Here is a 24,162-nt window from a genome sequence, read left to right on the forward strand (position 1 = left end):
AGATATGGCTGATACCACTTAAAAGGACCAGGTATGTACACATGCAGGAGCTGACACTTTGGTGAGCACGTGTGAAGTAGGTCAGCACTCAGGGAGTCTACCAGGCACAATGAATGGAGTGTAGGTGTGAGAGCTTACCATGACCAAAACAACAACAAAAAAACCCAAATAAACACCACCACAACAAGATGTAAAACACTGCAGCTCAGCTCCCTGTAAGCTCAGGCTTTTCTCTACTACACCAGGAAAAGAAAACCCAGAAGAGAAGACCTGTTACTCAGACTCCTTCAGGCTGCAGACCTCTTCCCTTACAGTTTCATAACCCATCACAAAGCATGCCAGTGTTTTTCCATCCACTGCTCTTGGGCCAGTGACATCAATCCTGATACACACTGTGCCCTACACACAAACCCAGGGAGGCATCCCACAATGGCTGCATCGAGAGACTCCCTCACAGCAACATCAAAACTTCACATCAGCAAAGATGTTACATCATCCTGAAAGTCTGCTTGCATTCTCATAAAGTTTCTGAAATTCTCTGCAAAAGGCAGGTTGGCTACAGAGGCAAGAACTTCCTGTCCCAGTCTTGAAGATTGGTGAAATGTTCATTCTTCAGCAACCCCTTGCTGTCATTGTCTGACCCAGTTCCAGGAGCAGGAAGCTGTGCTGCTGTGTTGTCACTTCTGACACCCAAACTCCACAGATCTGCCCTGCCTGCAGAGCAGGGATGGTGGCAGGAGCTGGAAGCAGAACTGTGAACTTCACAGTGGCTGGTTTTGCTAAGTGAATCCCATAAAAAGTGATGTGAGATAAAGGCTGTGTGAGCACAGAGCAAACAAACACTCCACACAGATCCTGAGACTCCAGAGAGCTTAGCACAGTTAGAAGGAGTCTCTACCTCTTATGTGAAAGAAAACTTCTGAAATTCAGCCTGACAGAAACTCTTCTGTCAAAGGCTGTTTCCTGAGGGTACCAAAAAATGCCCAATCATTCATGACCAAATAATTTGCTCTTCAAGCTTAGGTCCCAGTTCCGGAAAGCTCTTAAGCACATGCTTCACAGCAAGCTCAGGAATAGTTTTGAACTCATTTAAACTGAAATTTAAGGTATTGAGCCTGATTATTTTTTTACTATTGTCCAAGTTTTCCTTGCCATTTTCACTACCCAAAGTGTGAGCAGCATCTGGCAAGATTAAAGGAGAATTTCGACTCTGACTAAGGGAAATACTCCTATTTAACCATCTTCTTGCTTCAGAGAAAGTGAACATTTTTTTCAGAAGAATGCCATGCACAGTATGTATTTAACACATACACATTGGTATGGTAGGAAACTGAAGGGACACTTCCTCTTCTAAAGCAAAAGCCATGCACCAAGAGGCCAGCAAGCACCATGAACATGTGCATGAGAGGGACATGGAAATCTTCTGGGATGTTGAATGGTTGACATCTAATAATTTTGATTTGCAAATGTGCCATACAAAACCAACAGCACAATTAACCTCTTTCTGCATGGGTAGAAGTCTTCCCCTGGTTCAGCAGAGAGACTGAGGCAGAGTTTGCTTCTTCAAGTCCTGCAATGATTCCTTAATTATTTGGAAGTGGTGGAGTCACCATCCCTGGAGGTATTTAAAGGACATGCAGATGTGGTACTTGGAGCCGTGGTTTAGTGGTGGGCTTGGCAGTGCTGGGTTAACTGGTTGGACTCCATGATTTTGAAGGTTTTTATCCAACCTAAATGATTCTGTGTTAAGGGAGCTTGGCCTGTGGGAGGTCAAACTGTGTAAATGGAAGAGCTGTTTGTGCTGTGAGTAAGGAAGTTTAAGTTTGACCTGCAGTGAGTGTGTAAGGCTGCAGAGAGGAAGGGCTTTCTCTGGTGCTGCACCCAGAGCAATCTCTCTTTTGTCTAAAGGCCACTGTGGCTGTGACTCACACACAGCCATCACACTATTAACACTTTTATTCCAACTAGTTATTTCTGGCTTTTGGCAGTTAAAATACCTGAATGCCCAGAGTGCTCCAGGGTAACTATAGTAATTACAAAAACAAACAACAGCAGCTCGACCCGTGGGTCAGCTGAAGCCAAACTCTGAATCACACATTTATTTTTTACCTATAGTTATGAAAAGGAATTTAGGCTGGACAGCAGGGCAGTTCATTTCCCAGCCAGCCCGGGGTGCTTAGCCAGACAAGCTGAGCAGAGATGCTGTGGCTGCTCACCCCCTCCATGGGAGACGCAGAGAGGCGGGTGCTGCACAGAACTTCATCAGACACACTTTGTAAATCCACTGGAGGCTCATGGACTGAATGAATGATCTTTCTTTTCCTGGTATTCATAATCTATATGTTTCAGAGAGCTCTGAGGATCAGAGCTCTGAAGTCAGGAGAAAGACTGTTCAAGCTCTAGGCCTCCTTTACACTTCCAGTTCTTGCTACTCCTGCAACAGTGGTCAGCTCACTCTCAGCTGTGTCAGTCATTTGCAGCTTCATATTGGAAGGGGTAGGACCGTCTAGAAGAAGCCATAATGTAGTTAAATTAATTACCTTGCATCTCAAAAATGTCACATTTTATTTTTAACCAAAATACATTTGCTGATGCAAGGCTACATTACTGCTTCACCAAAATGGGTTCCTTCAAGTCCTCTCCCTCTCTAAAACAAGTCAAAATTTACTATCTATTTTGATTATTTAGGATAATTTGATTATTTAGGATATTGTAAAGACAGATGGCTCAGTAGCCAAACAGTTTTCAAGTACATAGTCCAACAGCTGAAGTGCAATGTAAGAAACCAGATCAATTACAAATAACAAGCAAATATATCAGATAATAAATTTTAAAGATAAACAATGATCCTTCAGTTGTTCTTCTATTTATTTTCTATAAAATCAATTTTGCTAAACTAGAGGGCCATGAGGTGTGTATTATCAGTAAATAAAAAGATCAGAATACAATGGAGCAAGACCTTTATGATTCACCAGTAAACCACGAGAAAGAAACCACCAGTCTGGAAGCATCACACCTTCCAGCAGAACAAGATGCAATAAAATGTGTAACAGGAACAGCCAAGCTAAGTTGCAGACAGCTCCCAGTTCTCTAAAGCTGTGGGCCTCATCTTAACTGAATAAGATCTAAATTAAATTAAATCCAAAATCTCAAGGTTTGAAAAAAAATCAACCCAAACCCTAATACACTAAAAAGGAAAATATAATGAATTTTTGTTTCTTCTTCTGGATTTCATTAAAATACACAAGTGCAAAATACTGTCTACAAACATGAAGCCAGAGTTGCACAGAGGAGAGAAATTCTGTGTAGGCTGAGATAATTCTTGCACATGATACCCCAAAAGGGTGGTTCTGAATGAGAAAAGAGTTGTTTTTGTTTTTTTTTTTAAGGTGTTGCCCTTGTTGCCTGGGCGCTGTCCACAGCAACAGTGCAGGGAAGAGCACAGAAAGGACCCTGTAAAGCCAGGGAGTATTCAGGGATGGGCACTGTGCAGCCCTCACAGCTTTCTACTGTGGATTAACTGACTTTTTGAATAACAAATCTTCTGAATTCTGTAGGGAAAGAGAAGGCTTACTCTTGTGCCATTCCCCATGTCATTCCTGGTTTCCAGGCAGGAATTCTGCAGGAGTTCCCTTAAGGAGAAAGCCAAGATAGTAAATCCCTTCCCCTGATCGCTCCTACCCCAACAATGCACAATATTGTTGAGTAAAACTGGAGTCATACTCACAGGCAGCAGATATAAAAGAGACTTCTGAAAGCAGTGGTTGTACACAGAAAGCACTAACTGCTTTCCTTTTTTTAGACCTCATGCTTATTTGTTTAAGCCACTAAGACACATTTGCATGTTACCTTTTTCTGGTCAGACATGAGAAAAAAACCTTAGAAATAAACGCAAGAGCAAGTAACACCTCCTGCCAACTTTCAAGTTTAATTTTAACTCATGAAACACTTCAGCTAAGATCAATCGCTTGATTTTACGTCCTTAAAGAAGCAAAGAGTAGGATCAAAAATGACTTTACTAAGAGGTGGAAAGAAACAACAGAACCCCAACTATTATCTTTTCTTATTTTAAACCTCATCCCACACTTGACACAAATTTAGAACTGAATGCGGAATTACTCCTACTCTTCTCCTTCACTTATGACTCTTTCTCACCACGTTTTCCAGACTGTGAATGTTCCTTGTGAGGGTCCAGTGCAGCAAGAACCATGCATGGTGTGTGCTGCACCAGGCTGCCAGCTGCTGATGTGGTGATGGCAGCTAAGGCTAATTGCTAGATTTAAATTCAGCCTGCTGGGAGGTAGAATACCACCTAGTGAGGACAAAGATCTGTGTTACACTAGCAGAGATGCCAAACCAGCCAGAAGTGAGTGGATTCCAAACCCCAACATTGCAGAGGTTTTTCAGCCACAGAGTTAAGAGTGGCTGTAGCAGAAATGTGCCCATTCTGAGGGCACTGGCCCAGAAATGGTGGTTTTATGATTGATCTGGTCCTTCTGCAGATAGAAAAGCCTTTTCTCAGCAGAAAATACACTTTTTTATTACTTTACAATGCCCAGAAAAAACATATGGTGATGCTGTTTTGATGTTTGTGTTAAAAGCCATTGCAGAATCCCAGGGAGCTGTTTTCCAGGGACAGGCCAAGGGAAATAAATGCTTCTCCCATTTGTAAAGACTCTGATTCAGAGGGGAGACCATAAAGAGAGAAAACAGTATCACACAGGAAAATTAGGAATGGCGTCTTGGCCTTAGAGAAACAAGGAGAAAAATTTATTTTCTGACTTCAGCAGGTTACAAGAATAATCAGACACACACAAAGCCATGTGTCCTGTGCATGGTAAACATAAGCAATAAAATGTGATGTCTCAACCAGGGAAATTTGTCTCAAACCAGGGAAATTTGTTGAAAAGCAATCTAACCCCAGAAAGCTGATGGGCTGACTTTAAGATGTAGAGGAATACTGAAAAAGCTTCCAAAGAAGGCAAGGAAGATTTTGATGACACTACTCCTTGCCCAGCAAACTGTATTTTCTTGGGGAAATTTCAAGGATTGCAACAGACAGAAAAATTTCAGACAGTGGGCACTTTCTGATTTCACACTCAACACTGTCTGCAATTGGTGGTTTCTGATGGGCATGGTGTGTGCTAAATACAACCCAAAGAATTTTGCTCTGACTTTGGCCCTCCCTGTGGTGCTGCCATAGCTATTTCTGTGTGCAATCAGAGGAGAGGTTGGACAGATGAAGACTTGAGGAGAAACACAAAGCATTGCTTTTGCCAGGCAGCTCCAAGCTTACAGTGTTTCCTCAGCTGGGTTCCAGGAGATTTTCAAGAAAAATCAACCCTGCTGACTTTTATGGAATTCCAATGTGCTTCTTGTTTCAGATGAAGCAGTGCCAGTGCCATTATTTAATGTTCATATCAATGAAAGACTGTGTGAAGCTGATTCTCTTTCACCCTCTCAGCATGGATACTCAGACTATCTCTGATACTCCTACTACCTTTTTACTGTGAATCAAACCACCATCAAAGAACCCACATAGGAAACAAAATGGATTTAGATGCTTAAATGACTTATACAATCTAGCCTGGGAGCAATGGGATGTTTGTGCCTGTATTCCTCAAAAGGGCCCCTCTAAACCAATAATGCAGCAGACTCCTGCTGCAATGCTCTTTTTGCACAAGTAAGAATTTGCATTATCCTTTCCTCTTCTGAAAAAAAGTTTGAGCTGTCTTCCAATGATTTATTCATGTGGTGTAATTAAGCACAGAATGTGACCAGGCTTAGCAGAGGCACAATTTCCAGCTCTGTGGTTTCTCACCTCTGAGACTATTTACTATTTGCTTGCCAGTAATTACCACAACCATCTCCTGCTTTGAATTCTGCTACAGAAGAGGGTTTCCAATTACTTTCCTTAACCTTAAAGGGAACTTAATTTTAAAACTCTCTGAATGGAGAACTTCCATGAATCAGGAAATAAAACCATTTGCAAGTTTTTCTTCTTGCTTGTTCACCAGGTTATTTGTTATTGGTTTCAAAATGCCCTGGCCAGCATTTCTTTTCAGTCCCTGAAGTATTTTTGTTGTTGTTTTTTAATACACCCTGTGCCTAAAGGGACAAATGCTTGGAAGTGTTTACATTTTTCACTTGTTTCTTGGAAATGATGACCCACAGATAAAAAGAATACTTCTGCAATGATAATTGGCACTTCAAGAGCTTCTAGTCTTACTGACTGTTTGAATTAATTTTTAAACCCATCACAGATGTCCATATTTTATTCTGTGAGTTTCTTATTACTTAAAATGGGAATTATGATGCTAACTAATATTATTGCATTGCTGTTGTCATGAGATTATAATATACACAATTTAAACAATGGTTTATTGGAAAAAAAAAAAGAAAATGGAATTTTAAGCCTATCTAGGAATTTGGGGTATTTGAGTAGTCATCTTTCAATAAATCCAAAATAAATATTTTAAATATGCCATAGGACATTCCCGTCTATCTCTTTGAATACTAATATTGAACCTCAGTCTCCTCTCCACAATGGTTCATGTCAATTTTTACAAAAATTAGGCAGAATAATCCAATTGCCTTGAATCCAGATGGATTAGGACTTTGTGTGTGTTTAATCCAAGGCTCCTTCTCCATGTCAGATTTTGTGTATGTTCCTATTTGACAATTAAAAAGGAAAATGAAAGCTTTTCTTGGGTACAAAATCATGTGCAAAATCAGGCCCATTATGTACAACTAAAGCTGAAGATGAATGAAGCACTGAAATCATCCCATGCCCATTCCGTGCACCACTTCTTGCATCCAGTTTGAAAAATTGGTATTTTTGCAGGCCATAGCATTCTTTAGTGTTTTTCAGGATATTTTCACTTTCATTCTTTTGCTGCAAAGAACCAATGTCTCTAGAGACAGACTGCTGCTTGCATGCTTTCTAATCCACATTTAAATCAGAACCCATGACATACACCTATGATTAATTTCACACATTGCTTCAGCTCTGAGGTAGAAACCCTTTTCTCACAGCATTATGAGACTGATGTCACGTGCTGTGTGTGTCAGAAAAACCCTCTGAGAGAGACAGCTCAGCCCCTCCAGAGCTCCAGGACCACAGCTCCACTCACACGAATACAAACATGTTCCAATACCCCCTAAAGAGCCCCTGATTAAAGAAGCTGCCATTCAGGGGACAGAAGCAGCAAGGAGAGATCTTATTGTTGGTTTGCCATTTTCTAAGCCTGTGGCTACTTCACTTTTATGAGGGCACAGCCACCCAAGGGGGCCAGGGCAGCATCTGCAGGGATGCTGAGATTAACCAAAGGAGGGATGTGGGAGAGGAGGAGGTGGCTGCAGAGAGTCAAAGGCAGGAGAGCCAAGGGCCTCTGAAGAGGCACTCTGGTCCTGGGCTGCACTGAGTGCCACACTCTTTTGGGGTTTATTTTTGCACACCACAAAGGTGCTGCCTCCATCCTGACAGCTCCAGAGTTTTGTGCCAGACACAGCTGAGCATGGATTGTGCCTGAGCATGGATTGGTGGCTCTGCCTTGCCTGTGCACAGGCCAAAAGCACCAGTTCTGCTTTTACTGCCATGGGAGCTGTAACTGGAAGGGAAGTCCCCCAACTGCAGCTGGGCACTGTTCCCACAGAGATTTACTACCAGAGACTTCCCATGCCTGACAATCTTCTCCAGAGTTCTCTGCTTCTGGCTTGGTCCTTGATTCATTAAGGGCTTGACACGGTGAAACTGAGAATTTTTCCCAACAGCATTATATACAGAAAAGAGCAATTACAGGCTCAGGACTGAAATCACTAAATGCACTACACACACACTGTTGCACGGAACTAAAATACTAATTATTGGTATTTTCACCAAAAACCCAAGCAAACACAATAATAATAGTAAGTCAAATGTATAACATTGTGAGACATGGGTTTCAAAAGAAAGGGACCAAAGTTGCCAAAGGCTCCTGGATTTAGGTAACTGCTACTGGGCTCTTCTTTCCACTCAGCTGAGATCTCCCCAGCATTATACCCTGACCTTGGAAGCTGAGTGTTATTGTTAAGTCAGAGTTCCCTTCTGACATAACAGGTCAGGAGTTTGTCAAGCCAGTTTTTATTTTTAACAGCTGGATTACCCACAGCCATTGGATGTGTCCCCGTTTCCCTGTCCCCTGATGTGGAGTCCCTGCCCTGGGGCTCTGGTATTTGCTGACTAACAGTGTGCCTGTAGCCTGTTCCAGAGCCTCAGACCTTTACTGGGAACAGAAGAGGCAACACTTTGCACCAGCACACTGGTAATTGGTGGTTTGAGACAGAGTTTTTCAGGTAAGTTGCTGCAGGCAGGAAGGGCATCTGCACTGGCACAGCCCTTGCCACCAGCAGTTTGTGCTTCCTACAAGATCCTTCCACAAAAGGCTGAGATGTTTTCCAGCACTTGGGCATTTCCCTTTGCTGCTCTGGAGGCTGCTCCAAGGTCTTCAGCAGAAACATGCCAGGCCTGCTTCCACCATTCCTATTTGAAACAGCCCCTGGACAAGCCAGCTCTGGACTGGATCTGAGAGAATATAACAAACACACAGGTTTCCAGACAGCCACTGATGTTCAAGCATGGAAGAAACAGAGTTTGATTATTGTATTCTGATTACTCTATTGCACAAGCAGGTTATGAACAAAAAAGATATGCAAAAGTCACAGTGGATTTCACTTTTTCTTATTCAACTGTTCTATTATAAGCATGTACAATGTCCCCCAAAATAATTTTTGTTGAAAAAAATAAAAAGAGCCAGCATAGCAAAGTTTTAAACATCCTTCTGCTTCTTTACAATAAGATCATGACATTGAAGCTTTCCCTTTACTAGTTCAAAACTTTCCACTTTATCTCAGAGTCCTTATCCTGAGAGATACTTCAGGGAGTTTGAATGTACAAGCAGTGAATAGAGACCTGGATTTTTTGTTGTTGGTTGGCTTCTATATATACTGAATTAAATTATGGAAAATCAGAACATTCTCCTTGCTAAACACTCTCTACAGGTCCAGTAGTGAAATATCCTCAATCATGCAACCTAGTCCATGATCTGGTCCAAAGAATTTTCACTGGGACTCACAGAATTACTGTCCCAATGATGGGCCAACAGTACCCTTGGATGAGCTGAGAAAATTGAGAAGTCTTAGTGCAGAATCCAGGGGACCATAGTAAAAATAGGAGGGATTAATTTTGTTTGCCATTTGAGTAAATACAGCAAGGGCAAAGGAGACACAAAACCTGAACTATGCTCTGAAGACTTGGAGATAGCACAAGGAATCTGACAGGGCAGAGTGTGGGAGAGCAAGGATTACCCCTGCTTGTGCTGCTGCTGCTGGAATCAAAGGGCTGTCTGCATTTTTACTGGCACAGCTGAGCTGCCATGCATCTGCTGCCATGAGTAAGCCATGGGAACACTCTGATATTGATAAAAAGAACATTGTTCCAAATTTAGTTTATATTGCTCCAGAAACAGTTAAGGGAAAGAGATGTTGCTCACCCCAAGAATATCAGAGATGTTTATCAGCCTAATTATAGTGACTGAATCCGTGCATCACCATACATCTCTGTGGGTTTCCTGCACATTTCGTTGGAAATGGAGCTTCTTGGAACAAGTCAGTGGCCATCATTTCATCAATGTTCCACATAAACTGGTTACTGAAGCAGATTTTTGCTGTATCACTAAACATAGATTACTGGAATTTCCCACAGGAATATACTGCTCTGAATTAACAGCCTGGAAAAAAAGAAGCCTCTCCCACTGGTGTGCTGAGTGGCACCACAACGTGACTGTGAGGTGTCAATGGCCATTCTAAGCTATTAAGGGTAAAGATGCTTTTTCCTGGATCCAGCCCTAAGTGCTTGGGTGATTTGAAAACGGAGCCCTAAGGACTCAAACAGCCAGCAGCAGAACAGATCCTCTGGAGAAAGTCAGTTGCAAATCTGCAAATTGTCCAGTTCTTAAACAAAGAGATTTAGAGATTTTTCAAGATTTTCTGAAGTTTTTTCCTAAAACTCCCCAAGAGTTGAAATTGTTAGGGAAGGTGCAAGCCTAGGATGCACAGAAATATCTAAATATCTCTGGCCACTAGACTTCACTGCTGGAAGAATAGGAATTGTAGGAAATAACCCCAAAACATGCCAGCAAGGCTGTTCTGTGGCCCAAAGCACGAGGTTTTCCTCCCCCAGCTCAGCCAGAGAGCTGCTGCCTCAGGGAGGAGCAGTCAGTAATGTCACTTTGGTGTCACTTTGGTGTCACTGTGACTGCAAGAACCTGCACTGCTGGAGGTGGGCTCTGCTCCCTTTGGAGAGGGAAGACAAAGCCTGGTGGAGGAAATGGCTGTAATGCAGAAGAGCAAAATGAAATACAGCGTGCAAGGCAGGAAAGCACCCTGATGGGATGCAGGGCACAGTTGGGGTAAGGAAGGTAGCACTGATGGTACCTGTACAGACACAGGGCAGGGCTCTGGGCCTCTCCACCACTCTCCTGTTATCATCAGATGTCAGGAAGAAGTTCTTCACTCAGAGGGTGGTGAGGCACTGGAACAGGGAGCTCAGAGAGCTGTGGCTGCCTCTCCTCTGGAAGTGTTCAAGGCCAGGTTGGATGGGGCCCTGAGCAAAGCTGATCTAGTGGGTGGCATCCTGGCAGGGGGCTGGAATGATCTTTAAGGTCCTTTCCAACCCAAGGCACTCTGTGATTCTGTGTTCTCACACACACTGTGGTGCATAGCAACTCGTCTGCTGGGCCATCTGCTGAGCTGCCTGCACTCAAATTGGGACTGCAACTCCTCCTTCCTATGTGCAGCCTTTCCAATCTTACACCCTCCTCACTGCAAACCTTCTTCTCCTGCTTGGTCCATTACATCATCCATGCTCATCAGCTGGACTGGCTGCAAGGACAGGAGGTGTCTGGCAGCCTTTGCATTGTCTCTCACCCTCAGATCAATCCCCTGAGCTGGGGAGAAGCATTACAGGCACCTGCCTGCACCCTGTGTGCTGCCTCATCCACCAGGGTCATCAGTTCAGAGATGGGCAGGAATCCCCAGCCAGCAGTCAGCATCTGCTTTTGCATTCTGTATTTCTGGGTCCTCAGCTGGGGATGGTGGCATGGTCTGCTGCTGGCCATGAATCATGCAAATCTTATGCCAGGCAAAGCAAAAATGGCTGCACCATGCATAGATTTAATCTCTCAAATAGAAAGTGAGATTTTTTTCAGTGAGTTCACTTTTTTTAAGAAGTTACCAATTTCTCTGCAACTCTGCTTTTATTTCTCACCATAACTCTATCTGGCTGAAATATCTTTTTGTGGAAAATGGTGCGACTGAGAATGTTACACAAAATGAACTGAAACTGTGCATTTGAGCATATTCATATCCATTCACTGCCTCCTGTTTCCCATCACCAGCTGGTAAATGCAGTTCCCATAGCACACACCATCTCTCCCAGTGTCATTGCAGCTACCAGGAGCTCTGATAATAATGGCAGATCTGGGGGTATCCACTGGGATGCAAAATCCTCCTACCTGCTTTTCTCGTCCCACTCCCTTGCTGCTGAGGACCATGGCTCTGTGCTTGATCTGCATTCAGCCAATTCACAGAAAAGCTACAGAGAAAAACCTTGAGCTCAACCTGACAATCCAGTTCAGTGTTTAAAGGTGATGAGACATCACCAGTCACAAGGTACTGTTGTTTCTAGTAAGGAATATGTAGGAAAACAGTTCCAATCATTTAAATGTTCCCCATAAATACAGTCATAACGGGTCAGAATTTGAGACTACATTTTCTAGCTTCTGTTTTCTCTCTAAGCTCCTGTTTTGCTAAAGAACATGAGGTACCATTTCTATTTCAAGGGTTTTTTTCTGATGAGTCTAAGTACTTTGTACATGAAACCTTTTCAGAGAGGACAAAGAAGTGTTCCAAGCAGATTCATGCAAACTCATAAAGGCAAATGAAAGCTTCAAATCCAAACCTCCAGTCTGACTCTGCACCTGCCAGATTCCAGCAGTTTATTAAAGCCAGTATTTACTTGGCCTTTCTGTTCTTTATGGGTGCACTTGACTCTGGAAGGGAGAAGTTTCCTGCTAGATGGTACAGACTCAGTTGTGCTACAGCACCACGTTTCCTTGCTACTGTTCTGTGCAGGTTCATGTGTCTCTTCTTGTTATCCCAGCAAGGAGCCACAAAGATTGTGCACCATGAACTAACCCTGGAGTGATTCTGCACAACCATGTTTCCACTCCAAACTGACTCTGACTGCAGAAACCCCAGCTAGAAGTCAGAAATGACCAGCTGCCCTACAACAAACTGACCTTAGGCTTTATGTGCATTGATGGCATAAAGTTTTACATCTGAATGCTTTCCTCTGCTCCTTATCTTTTATTCACATGCATAGATGACACATAAAATACCTGCTTTCTTAAAAACACTCCAATCTCTGAACTAAAACCTCTAACAATATGCTCATACAGAGATCCCAGCTCCACTTCCAGATCCAGTGAACCCCAGAACCAAGTCAAACAGAAACCTGTCTGTGGGTGCACAGTGAGTTCTGAGCATATCAGAATTGGAGCCAGCACTGCTGATGTGCTCACAGAGCTGAGGCTGCTGAGCTACAGCCTCATCATTCCTCGGACCTGTCACTGGGGAGCATCTCCAGGAGAGCCCTCTCCATCCCTGTGCTCTGGGAAGGACTGCACAGCTGCAGCTTCACTCAAGCTCCCTTCACTCTTCACCTCCCAAACTTGTGCTGCTGTTCTCTAATGGCAGCTTCCACTGGAGCATCTCTGAGCCCATCACAAGGTAAGTGCCACAGGGAGGGGATTTGTACTGGCTGAGAGCAGCAATGCAGATAAATATGCTGAATCTTCATCCAGCTAACTACAGCTTATCTGAGAGCTGCCCATGTCTGCCAGCTCCTGCCTTGGCACAATTTCATCCAGTTTAACAAAGAGCACAGGCAAACACCCCTGCAGCCCACCTGGACTGCTCCAATGGGTAACTGCTTTAATCTACCAACCACCAAAACAACTTTGCTTACAAATTTTAGAAAATAATTTCAAGGACCTGAAAATATGAAAGGCATATAGGTTCCTTAGGAGGACAACATAACAGAACTGCAGAGGGCATAATTCATCCTTCACTCCACTTAGCAATGCTGCTGTTTCTGGTTAAAACTGGGCGGTTTACTGAGCATCTGCAACACAGCCCTGGAAAGGACAGGCTGTAGGTTGCTCTTCTCCCAGCTGCAGACTTCTGTGGAGAAAATGCCTGGTAAAATCTTATTCACTCCAAAGAGAGATAAATCATGGTAATTGCACTTTAGGGTTTGAGATAAATGCAGTCTCTGCAAGGGTAAAAGGATTTGAAAGAGTCCAAATGAAGGTCTGAACTCCACAGGGGACAAGAAAGCTTCTAACACCCTCTCAGAGTGAGGCTGAATATTGGTTGTGGTAGAAAACAACCAATTGCAGCAGCAAGCTTGTGATGAAAGTAGACAAACAGCCCTGATGGATCCTAAACTCTTGTTGTTTTCTGACAGGGAAAGTCAGACACACCCCAAGGCCTACAGAGCTCAGGGACAGCGGGGGCACACAGAGAAAGCAGAGCAGGATGAAATGCAGTGCCCCATTCACTAAATCAGCCCCTGGGGCTGGAACTGAGCTCCTGGTGCCCAGGGAGAGCAGGGACACCCAGGGGCAGCAGAGCAGGATGGAATGCCCCTGGTTCTCGTGCAGGTTCACAAGCCAGGCTCACAGAGAGGTGCAGGCACCTGGGGCTGCTCACAGTGAGCCCGAGCACATTTTGTGTATCTGGGCTTTGGGAACCTGCCAGACTACCCCAGAGAGGACAATGGACTCCCATTTCCTGGGGCTTTTTCCCCTCAAATCTTGCTCCCTCTGACAGGTTTTCCCTTCTGTGTGCACCTTCGCAGAGTGAATTTCAGCAGTCCCTGGGTCCTTTGATACCTCCAAGTTCCTGCCCAACTCACAGCAGTGTGAGGTGCCACTGTTATACTGCACAAATTTGATCTTGCAAAGAACAAAGCCAAAGATTTCCAACTCCCAAGGTGTCATTTTTTATACTCTGACATGCTCAGAAATTCTGCTGTAATTTCCTTCTAAGTAGTCTAGGGTTAATGAGACTGAAGAGAATCATAGGAAGGAAATAAATAATTATATATTCTCTCCTTTTTTTTCAACATGTCCAAAATGTCACCTTTGACCTGGCTTTCTATTTCTGGCGTGGACTAAACTCCCTCTATTTATTTAGCAGCCTACACACCATTACAGTAACATAGCAACAGTACTTTCAGTTGTGAATTTGAAAAAAAAGCAAAGCAAAAAAAAGAACATATGAACATATTAAAACTGTTAAAGCATTGCAGTCTAGTAACACTTCAATAAATGCATTTTTTTTTTTACTTTAAATACCAGAGTTATTAAGCTTCCAGTCTGCAAACCCAAAGGAAAAGGATGCACAGGGGAACCAAAGCAGTGTCACCACCACAAAGCCTGTTCTTCCTATGCCATCTGATTGTCCCCTAACCTTTCTCTTTTTCTTAATGATGTTCCAGCTTGACTATTTATTGGGCTCAGAGCAGATGAAAGCAGGAGTTTGGGGAGGATTCTGAAATAATGATGGGGTTTAGCTGGTGGTTTTCCATCACTTTTCAAAAACAGTTCACCATTATTTTATAATCCATAGCTCAAGGCTGGTGTGACACTCAGTTATCTGTCAAAAAAGGAATATTTGAAAAAGTATAAAGTGTAACAGTAACAGGAATGATGGGAGCACCAGTCCCATTTTCAGCTTCAAACCTTTTTACAGTGGGAGCAAAGCACTTGAAAATGCCAAAAAACCCAATTCCCTGAGCTACTTGAGTGCTTCTTATTTTTAAACCTAAAGCCTCAGTGAGAATGCAATTATTTTCTTAGGATGGGTTCAAAATGTTGAACTTATTAAAAATAAAACTTCTTAAGCTTGCAAAGCTTCCACTATAAATATTAGTAAACAACCCAGATGATGTAGCTGGAACAGCAGCGAACACTTGGCGAGGGAGCATTATCACTTCTCCTGAAACTGTTTCCTCACTGCTACTGTAAACTCAGCTGGCATCTCTTGGGATGTTTCCATTCCTCTCCCAGTGGTTTGATCAGCTCAGTCACCTCTCAGTGCTGGGGGCTTTTCTGTGGGACAGCAACAGCCCCTGGAAGTGCAGCTTTACTTTGCTACTTGGCTACTTTACTTTACTTTTGGTGTATTTGCTGCTTTCCCAGCGCTCCCAAACCCAGGCAGAACTTTGGTAAAGCTCATGGCTTTACTGCTCTGTTTGTAAATTCTGCAAGCAAAACACAGCTCATGCTTGCTCTGAACTATTGGCTTCTCCTTGGCACGACCAGTTTGTGTCAGCTTGAAAAAAATGGCTCCACAACTGTAAAATCCTTGAACTTCTACAAACAGTTTGCAATCTGGTATGTGAAAACAGACTGCTCACAAACTATGTGCTCTGCTGACATTACAGCAGTGGCAGAGTTAGAAAGGGTCCCCTCATGGCCATTATTCTGTCCAACAGAAATATGAATACATAACCCACAGTCTCAAGACTTGGGAGTCACAGGATGAATATTTATCACTAACAGGCCTCACAGAAAGCACTGTCTTTTACAAAAAGCATTGTCAAAAATGAGCCAAAAACTTTCACATGACAATCTAAGTTGAGTTTAAATTAGCACTCTCATTTAAGTAATTTCAAATTCATACTAATAACAACACTTTAGTGCCCTTCTGTGAAATGCTCTATGAAAAGGGATCCTGGATAGCTGAAATGTGCTGTTCAGGGCTTTTGTGGAAAGCTACAATGCAGTTTTGACTGCAGGGGTCAGGTGGGGTTTTTGGCATCAGGAGGGAAGGGAATAACAAAATCTCCAAGAACAGTTGTCTCATTCTAACAATTACAAAGCTATGAATGAATTAGCCTCAGAAAGGGAGTGTTTTTCTGGCACAAAGACTAGGCATCAGTTTTGGTCTGTTTTGAACAAATATCGAGCTGCAGCAGATTCTAGAATTGAGTTTTGCATGGCTATGTGTTTGTTTGTTTATTTTCCTGATGCAACACAAATTGAAGCAAGTCAAGGATATTATTGTAAAGCAGAAAAAAAAGGTAAAGTATTGCATTTTATTTAGCAATTAAATGAGAGAGAAGAAAATGTATTATTTTATCTGGCTGCATGTAATGTTTTGACATGCAAATTTTATTTCAAGACCAGCATTTTTTCCTTGTCTTATCACATTGCTAATTCATTTCCAAATCAAATGAAAAGGACAGAAAAGCAAATAAAATTACTGTTTTTCCAACAAGTAACATTTTAGGAATAAACTTGTCCCTTTCCCTAAAAACCTATCAAATTTTCACAACAAATATTAATAGGATTTTAATGCATCATTGGTAGAAGTAATGTGTTTATCCATATTTCCATAGATGACATGCTACAACAAAGACTTCACCAAAGTATGACTTGTAATGCTTTTTCTTCTGAGCCATGTTTGACTGCATCACTCATTTAATCACCACTGGAGTTAACATTTCCTTCTCTATTTCAAACTAGCTTTTTTTTTAAGGCACTATTTTTGAATGCAAAGACCTGATAACTTGAGGGTTACTGTTTTGAATAGAAACCAATAGCTGGACATTCCTGTGCACTGAAAACATGTAGTCAAAGATTAAACTGGGGCTTCAGGACTATCATGGCTCCACCCAAATAAATAGTTCAAGGGAAATTATTCTGATACACAGGTTGCCAAGAACAGCAGTGTTTTTTAGAAATTATTTCTTTCTTAGAAGTCAACCTATCTCATTAAGCATTGCACTTAAACTATCAAAACATCGTTAAAAGGGAAGAAAACGGTGTAAAATAGACACCACATTTAACCTACCAAAACAAGGTCTGATTTGCACATAGCTAATTACAAATGTTTAATTCCAGTGATGGAAACTCCTCCCTAACATAAATATTCTGCTGTTTTACCAGTGAGACCAATTTGTGCAGGATTTCACAGAGAAGGGAACGTGTAGACTGCCACACAGGAGCTTCTCAAAATTCAGTTATTTTTTAATATACAAACCAGTTAGAATATACACTGGATTTTAAAATGAAGTAATAACAGGAAAAAATATAGGCACAAAGCTTACAACTGGAATGAGCTGAAAGGCTCTGACAACTTTCTGCACCCACGTGACTCCAACTTCCACCCAGCCTGTGAACCACGGTTACAAAACCTGCGCAAATTGGTCAGAGCAACTCAGGGAGCTCAAGATATTTATCCAGGAAAGTATGAAAGGAGGTCAGAATTCTCTCTTCAAAAGGGACAGGACTCAAGAGGTGAGGCTTTGTAAGGAACATCTGGAAATAAAAAGACTTAGGGATAAAAATTAAATTTGGGTTTCTTCTTGAGAATATTTTTCAGAAACTTCCCCCAATCCCCAAAGCAGCAGAAGTACTTGACCTCACAAAGCACTTGGGGATTTCTTTCAGGGCAGGGTGGCAGTGTCCTGTGGTGACAGCAGCCCAGTGCTGGATCAGAGAGCAGATGCTCTCCATCCCACCCGCCCTTCGCTGTGCTCTGCGACTCCTGTTCCTATTACATGAGCAAACTCTTCCATAATTCTACTTTACTTTTTCTTCTTAGTAACTTCCTGTTTGTTCTCCTGATAAATACCAGAACTTCAGCTAAAAATGGAGAAGTTGCCTAGATTCTCTTATCTCCTAGAGCCCCAGCCGTGGTGTGCTGCGGTTGGGCCCTGGCAGATCCCCCAACGGTCAGAGGCGCTGGGCTGGGCTCTGCTCTGTCCTTCTGGCAGCACTGCTGCCCCACACACACAGCAGCAAGCAGCTCTGCCCCACCAGCTTCTGCCATAGGGTACAATAATTTACACCTCTATTTGTCTTCTCAGACCAGACACTCCAGGAAGGAGCGTGGTAGGAAGTGCAAGGCTACATTTTCCAACATGAGCTCCATTTGGGACTCTTGTTCTAGAGATGCTGACAAGGAATTTTGATTTTCAACAATGTTTGAAGAAACCAGTCACTCAAGTAAAGTGGGAAACTTGCCCTTTTTTGAGCAAGTGGTCTTCCCTCATCAGTTTGTATAGTGCTGAAGATTAAAAATAGCGCTTCAGCTGGGGTACAGCTGCACAGCGTTAACTCAAATGGAGCTGCAGTGACTCACAACAAGCAAACATCTGGATGTGGCCCTTTACTACTGCAAACCACACAACACCAACAGCAAGTAAACACTGGCAGGGCATTCAGAGGAGCTACTGCTGCTGTTCCACACTGTCAGTGCGACAAACAATGGGACAGCAATTTGAGGAGAAGTTGCAATTAGCTGTGTGTTAAAATTCCCATCTCCTCCTCGTTGTCAGCACCTGAGCAATGTGTCTTCTCAATAGCACTGGTCTCGTATTTCATTAGACATTCTCTGGCCTTCTTCTATGTTGTTTTTCCTTTCATTGTGACTTTTTGCACTAGCTGTGACAAGTCCTTTGTTTCCAAGGCCATGAAACCATTCCTTCCTTCCACCTCCTCCAATAAATAAACAACAAATAATAACAGTCAGTGATCAGATAAATTTCCACATGAAAACTGTCAAGGAGCCAGCTATTCAATGCTGACAATACAGAACTGGGATGGATGTACTCAGCACCAATGTAAGGAGCTGTGAAACCCATCAAATTTGAAGCAGATTCCCCCCATTACACCTAATTTCCTGCAGAGGCTGGTATTCACTGATCCACTAACATCAACAGCAAAAATCTTCAGTGGCTTTTCCTCCTGTGGGGCTGAACGTCAAACAGTGACTGATACTTAACATTTTTGGTCTAGAGCAGGATGGACTTCACCTCCATCACCACCACTTCTTAGTTTTTGTCAGCAGCTCCTTCCTCCGTCTCCTGCCCCATAGCCAGCTTCCCCCAGCTCTGGCTGCTCCCTGGCATCCCTCAGGCCCACGCAGACCTGGTGGGTGAGAAAAGCTGGAACCAGGTGGGGAAATGAAAGCAGCACAGCCTTCGGGTCACGCTCAGAGGACAAAGGACTGCAACACACACCAAATACTCTCCTGGGAGACTCCTTGCACAACAGCCTCTATAGACAGGCTGACGTGGTGGTTTCATGGTTCAAGTATCAGAGTGAGAGAAAAGCATTGCCCATGCCATTAAATCACTATTAGAGAATTTGCCTGATGTAGCTCACTATTAAGAGTATCTGCCTGATGTAGCAAGGCTCCCTGTGCTTCCTAACGAATTCTTTGTGTTTAGCATTAAGCTCTCTGTTTTTACAGAAACTCACACTAGGGTAATTAATCTCATGTTCGTTTCCTGCACATGCAAGAGAGCAGCCTTTGTTAGGGAATGATAAGACACTTCTAAGAATAGTGTTACTAAGAGCATCGGCTTTGTAAGACATTGCAGGAAAAATATAGACTCTTAACACCTGCTTTTCACTTGCAAAGTTTTGAAAATAATGTTCTGCTTACCCAGAGGCAAATTCTGACTTGTTTATGCGTAGAAAACCTAATTGCTTTCACCAGACAACAACAAATATAAATGAAGGTATACTTTGGTCTTTAGGCTCCAGTCTTGGAAAGAATAATTTGTTTAATTTTATAAACACTGCAGATATTCCCAGTGGCTTCAGCGGGACTATTGCAGTTCCCAGTCCCCCAGCCTGAATTCATTGGTTTTTCTGATCTTTTAACCACATATTCCACTGAAATTAAATGGATTTTCTTAGTGATAGATGTAAAGGATGAAGGATTAAGAATTTATCTGTGCGTAAAACACTGGGCCCTCAGGTCAGCCCTTACAAAGGCCGGATGCTGAACTCAGGAAGGTGCGGGCAGATGAGCTGGGCAGCGTGCGGAGGTGCGGAGCAGCGGGCCGGGCTGGCACCCGAGCTCCCTGCGAGCCGCGCACGCAGGGCGGTGCTGAGCGCGGGGATTTCTTTATGTGCGCTGCCAGGCCAGGGCCAGGGCCAGAGCCAACACCGCTCTCCTGCAAGCGGCTGACACTTGACACCCAGTGAAGTCAGTTTAAACAGGCATTGTTTTAAAGCTCCGTTGTTTTTAAGCAGTCACCGTGGCTCAGCCCGAGCTATCTGCTGCCCCAGTGCAAGATGCACCAGCTGCCATGATGGTGAAACTCTACAAAAATAGAGGAGAATTGGTTTGCAGCAGGTGAGAGATAATTTCCATTTGGTTTGTGGCATCCACTGTGTAACCAGTCATGTGAGAAAGGACATTAAGCTTTGCTGTACTTGCACCAGATTTCTTTCTGCTTTATTATGGACAAAGGACTACCTTATCCTCCTAACCAGAAAACAAAGCTTAATCTGCAGAGATCTGGCTAATCTAATGGTGTTTGGAGAATAACATAGACCACATTTCCCCTGGTTTTGTAGTGCAAAATCTGAGCAGAGCAGACTGCAAGTAGCCTTGTGAGCTGATCAGAGCCCCTGTTGTGACTATTATCTTCACTGTATAATGGGGGCTTTCAAATCCCAGCTTTATCACATTCTGTTTTCTCTACTTTGCCCTTTTATGAATATTGAGTCATCAAAAATAGCTTCACTGACAGAGTTACTAATGATACCAGCTGGGTGAATCAGTGGCTCTTACACTGTGCCTGCCATACAGTGCTATTAGTACACTCGTTACAAAATATAGCAAAAATGAGATGCCCATAATTTATTTGCAGCTCCCATGAGACATATCACAGTAGTTATTTTAGAATTGGAAAATGCTAACTGAACAAAGCAAATATTCAGCCACTTCAACGCAATACTGTGGCCTACAGGAAGAAACTCTGGCTGAGAATAAGTTAAAAATAATCCCAACATCAGTAATTATCCTTTCTGCTAGTTTTTAGCCAAAGAAAAAACACACTACCAAATGATATCCACCATATTCTTCCACTGTGAAGACAGTTCTGCCTCACATTACCGGGAAAAGCTAAGATCAGCACTCCAGAGAAAATGCTGATAAACAGAAGTGAATACGACAAATGATGTAAGCTGTGCCCAGGGCTGGAGCGCCAGAGCCACGGCCAGGGGCATCCTTCGAGTACGGAGCAGAGCTCCGGGGGAAGCCAGGTTACAAGGGCATGACTCAAACGGGTATTACCGGCTCCAGAAGTGTCACAGCAGAACATAACAACATGCCTGATGAAGAACCATCACAGATGAGCATGCAAAATGGCCCATGAGGGGCTTATATTGTTAATGCTGTCCCAAGAAAATTTTAAGGGTCATTTATTCCTACCCGGAGTGCTTTCTTCGCACCCTTGCAATGAGACAGTTTCCTATGTTTGCAACACACATCCTTTTTTTTTTTTTTTTTTTTTTTTTTTTTTTTTTTTTTTCCCCAGACAAACAGGCAAGCAGATAGAGAATGAAACAAGGGGCCCATAGTGCAGTTGCAGATCTCCATGCAGGGCTCGCTTCTTTTCCCCAGCCCCCTTCACCTTTCAGCTATCAGGAACTTTACAGCACAGCATCTTCCAGCATCTCTTTATCACAGACCAAAAAGCTTTCTGAAGCTTTCTGCTAACAGCTGCATCTGACATTAGTAAATAAAACTATTGCATGTATTGCCTTTAGCAAGTGTAATAGAAATTACAGAGCATCTTAACAAAACCAAGCCTCAGAATGTCAATTACTAGAATTTTGGCTGTTGGGGTTTGGGTTTTTTTTTCCCCTTTCCTTTTAGGATGTTCTTGTCCGTCCCTGGAAAAGTGACATCTGCAATTCTATTACAACAATTCTGTTAGTTACGGCAACGTTAACTGAAACCGAAATGTGGTTTTTAACCTAAAATATGTTGCATAACAGCTGAAGTGCTGTAATCTTACGAGCCGGGAAAGGTTAATTCCAGAGGGCACAAGAATGTCGGTGGAAACTAAAATACTCCATCAGCGCATGGACTTGGAATTCTTTTTGTTTTGGTCCAAGGCGAAGCCGAAACGGGCGAGAGATTTCAAAGGAAGAGTCAGACAGCGAGCACACGCCGAAATCCCTTTAGCGAGAAAAAAAAAAATATCAGCAAAGCCTCTGCACTTACGTATCTCTTGAGTTTCTTCTCGGGGGGTGATTTGATGAGCCAGCCAGTGCAAACCACGTCCCCCGAGCTCATCTTCCCCCCGGGCGCGGAGCGGCGGAGCGGGAGCCAGGGTGCGGGCTGCCAGTGCGTGTGTGCTTGTTACGGGCGGCTGTGTGTCCGTCCGTCCGTCTGTCCGCCCGTCCGTCCGTGCGTGTGTGTGCTGGGATGCGAGTGCGCGTATGTGTGCTGGGATATGAGTGTGCGTGTTTGCTGGGATGTGAGTGTGTGTGTGTGTTTGCTGGGATATATGAGCGTGTGTTTGCTGGGATGTAAGTGTGTTGTGTGTGTGTGTGAGTGTGTGCGGACGCGTGTGCCCGGCAGTGCCCGTGTGCGTGCCGTGTCCGCCCGAGTGTGCGCCGCTGCGTGCGGGCGTGTGTCCGTCCGTCCGTGCGGCTCTGTGTGTGTGTGTGTGTGTGTGTGTGTGTGTATTGTTCCCAGCCAGTTCGCACCGCAGCAATCAGCTTCCTTCAGCTGCGCTCTGCCGCTGCTCCAGCCCGCGGAAGAAGTCATGACATTGATCACTGACACGGCCAGCCCTCCCTCCGCCGCCAGCACAATGCAACACACCGAGCACGTGATGGGCGCCCGGGGCTCGCCGCCGCCGCCTGCGACACCCCCGGCAGCGGCAGCGGCAGCGGGCGGCTCCCGCACCCGGCCCACATCGCCCCGGCCAGTCCGGCCCGGAGCACCGGGATGCCCCCTGTCCCGGCCCGGAGCCCCGCGGGTACCGGCGGTCCCTGCCCGGAGCCCCGCGGGTGCCCCCTGTCCCTGCCCGGAGCCCCGCGGGTACCGGCGGTCCCTGCCCGGAGCCCCGCGGGTGCCCCCTGTCCCTGCCCGGAGCCCCGCTGGTGCCCCCTGTCCCTGCCCGGAGCCCCGCGGCCGAGCCGTGGCAGCGCCGGAGGCAGCGGTGACCGCGGAGGTCCCTGCGGGGACCCGGCACGAGAAGGGCTGTGGCCGCAGCCGGAGGCAAAAGCAGGGCCAGTCCCCACTGAAACCTCCACTACAGCTTCCGACATCTAACAAGCTTCGTTAGTCGGTGGATTTAGTGCTGTTTCCAGTAGCATTAAGCCCCCTGTACGAATTTAATAGGAATAAACTTGATTTTTCTGCTCTCATCATCACAGATTTTTTAGAAACATACTTTTTCAGAAAGTGACTTCAAGGAGACTGCCACTCCACTGTCACAACTAAAAAATACGCCCACAGAGTGCATAATATTGCTGATATCCTTGTAGTCTGTGCCTCTTTCCAGGGTGGGAAACTCTTGCCTTTTCAAGGACAGGGCAATCTGTGCTCATTTTTCGGAAGACTTTTTAAACTCTGACTGATTTAAAGAGGACGCAGTGGTTCCTCACGAGTCTGTTACTTAGAGGAGTCTGTCGTGGCCCTGGCCAGGCAAGCACTCACAGAGCAGCCTGGCTCTGCAAGGTGTGATCAGCACCAGCACGCCCATGGCAGAGTTTAATCTTTTCACAGAATTTTTCATGTCTCTGCTGGGGCTCTTTGGCAGGGCAGGCTGACAACAGCTTGCAGTGTCACTTCTTGAATCTCACGAACTAGAAATGTGTTTTTCAAGCTTTTAAGCAGAAAGGTGATCGCAATATGTATTTATTATATTTAATATAATATGTACTATGAATGACATAACTGTATAAATATAGGCTCTATGTAAATTCACATAAAAATATAAATAATTCTGCACAAACTCATAGATTCATGTTGCTAGTGCTTTACATTATCACTGGTCTTGAATCCTACAGTAAATGAAAACTGCTATGAATAAACCACAAACATATTTCAAATGTGCTCTGACTTTTTTGGATATGTTTTTGTTTGAGAATGGCTTTCATGCAGTCTTGCAGTATTATTCGATTTCAAACCTTCTATTCTACTACCACCTTCACTCAGCTCCATTTATCCATTATCCACAGTGATGTTTTAACAACTTCACATGTTTAATAGCAGGTTTGTGAACAAGGC

General features: G+C 43.9%; 1 protein-coding gene across 2 annotated transcripts in view; it reads right to left on the bottom strand.

Annotated features, from left to right (window-relative positions):
* The window catches only part of GAB3 (GRB2 associated binding protein 3), a 61,901-nt gene extending 39,520 nt beyond the window's left edge, over window positions 1-22,381 (bottom strand). For both annotated transcript variants that reach the window (XM_054289801.1, XM_054289800.1), the window contains exon 1: window positions 22,144-22,381. In XM_054289801.1, coding sequence (XP_054145776.1) covers window positions 22,144-22,215 — 72 coding nt within the window. In that variant the 5' untranslated portion in view covers window positions 22,216-22,381. The remainder of the gene's footprint in view (window positions 1-22,143) is intronic.
* Between the last annotated feature and the right edge of the window lie 1,781 nt (window positions 22,382-24,162).

Source organism: Melozone crissalis, unplaced genomic scaffold (genome assembly GCF_028551555.1).
Source record: "Melozone crissalis strain CALT ecotype California unplaced genomic scaffold, PUWL_Pcris_2 ptg000068l_1, whole genome shotgun sequence".
In the NCBI taxonomy this organism is placed as follows: domain Eukaryota; kingdom Metazoa; phylum Chordata; class Aves; order Passeriformes; family Passerellidae; genus Melozone; species Melozone crissalis.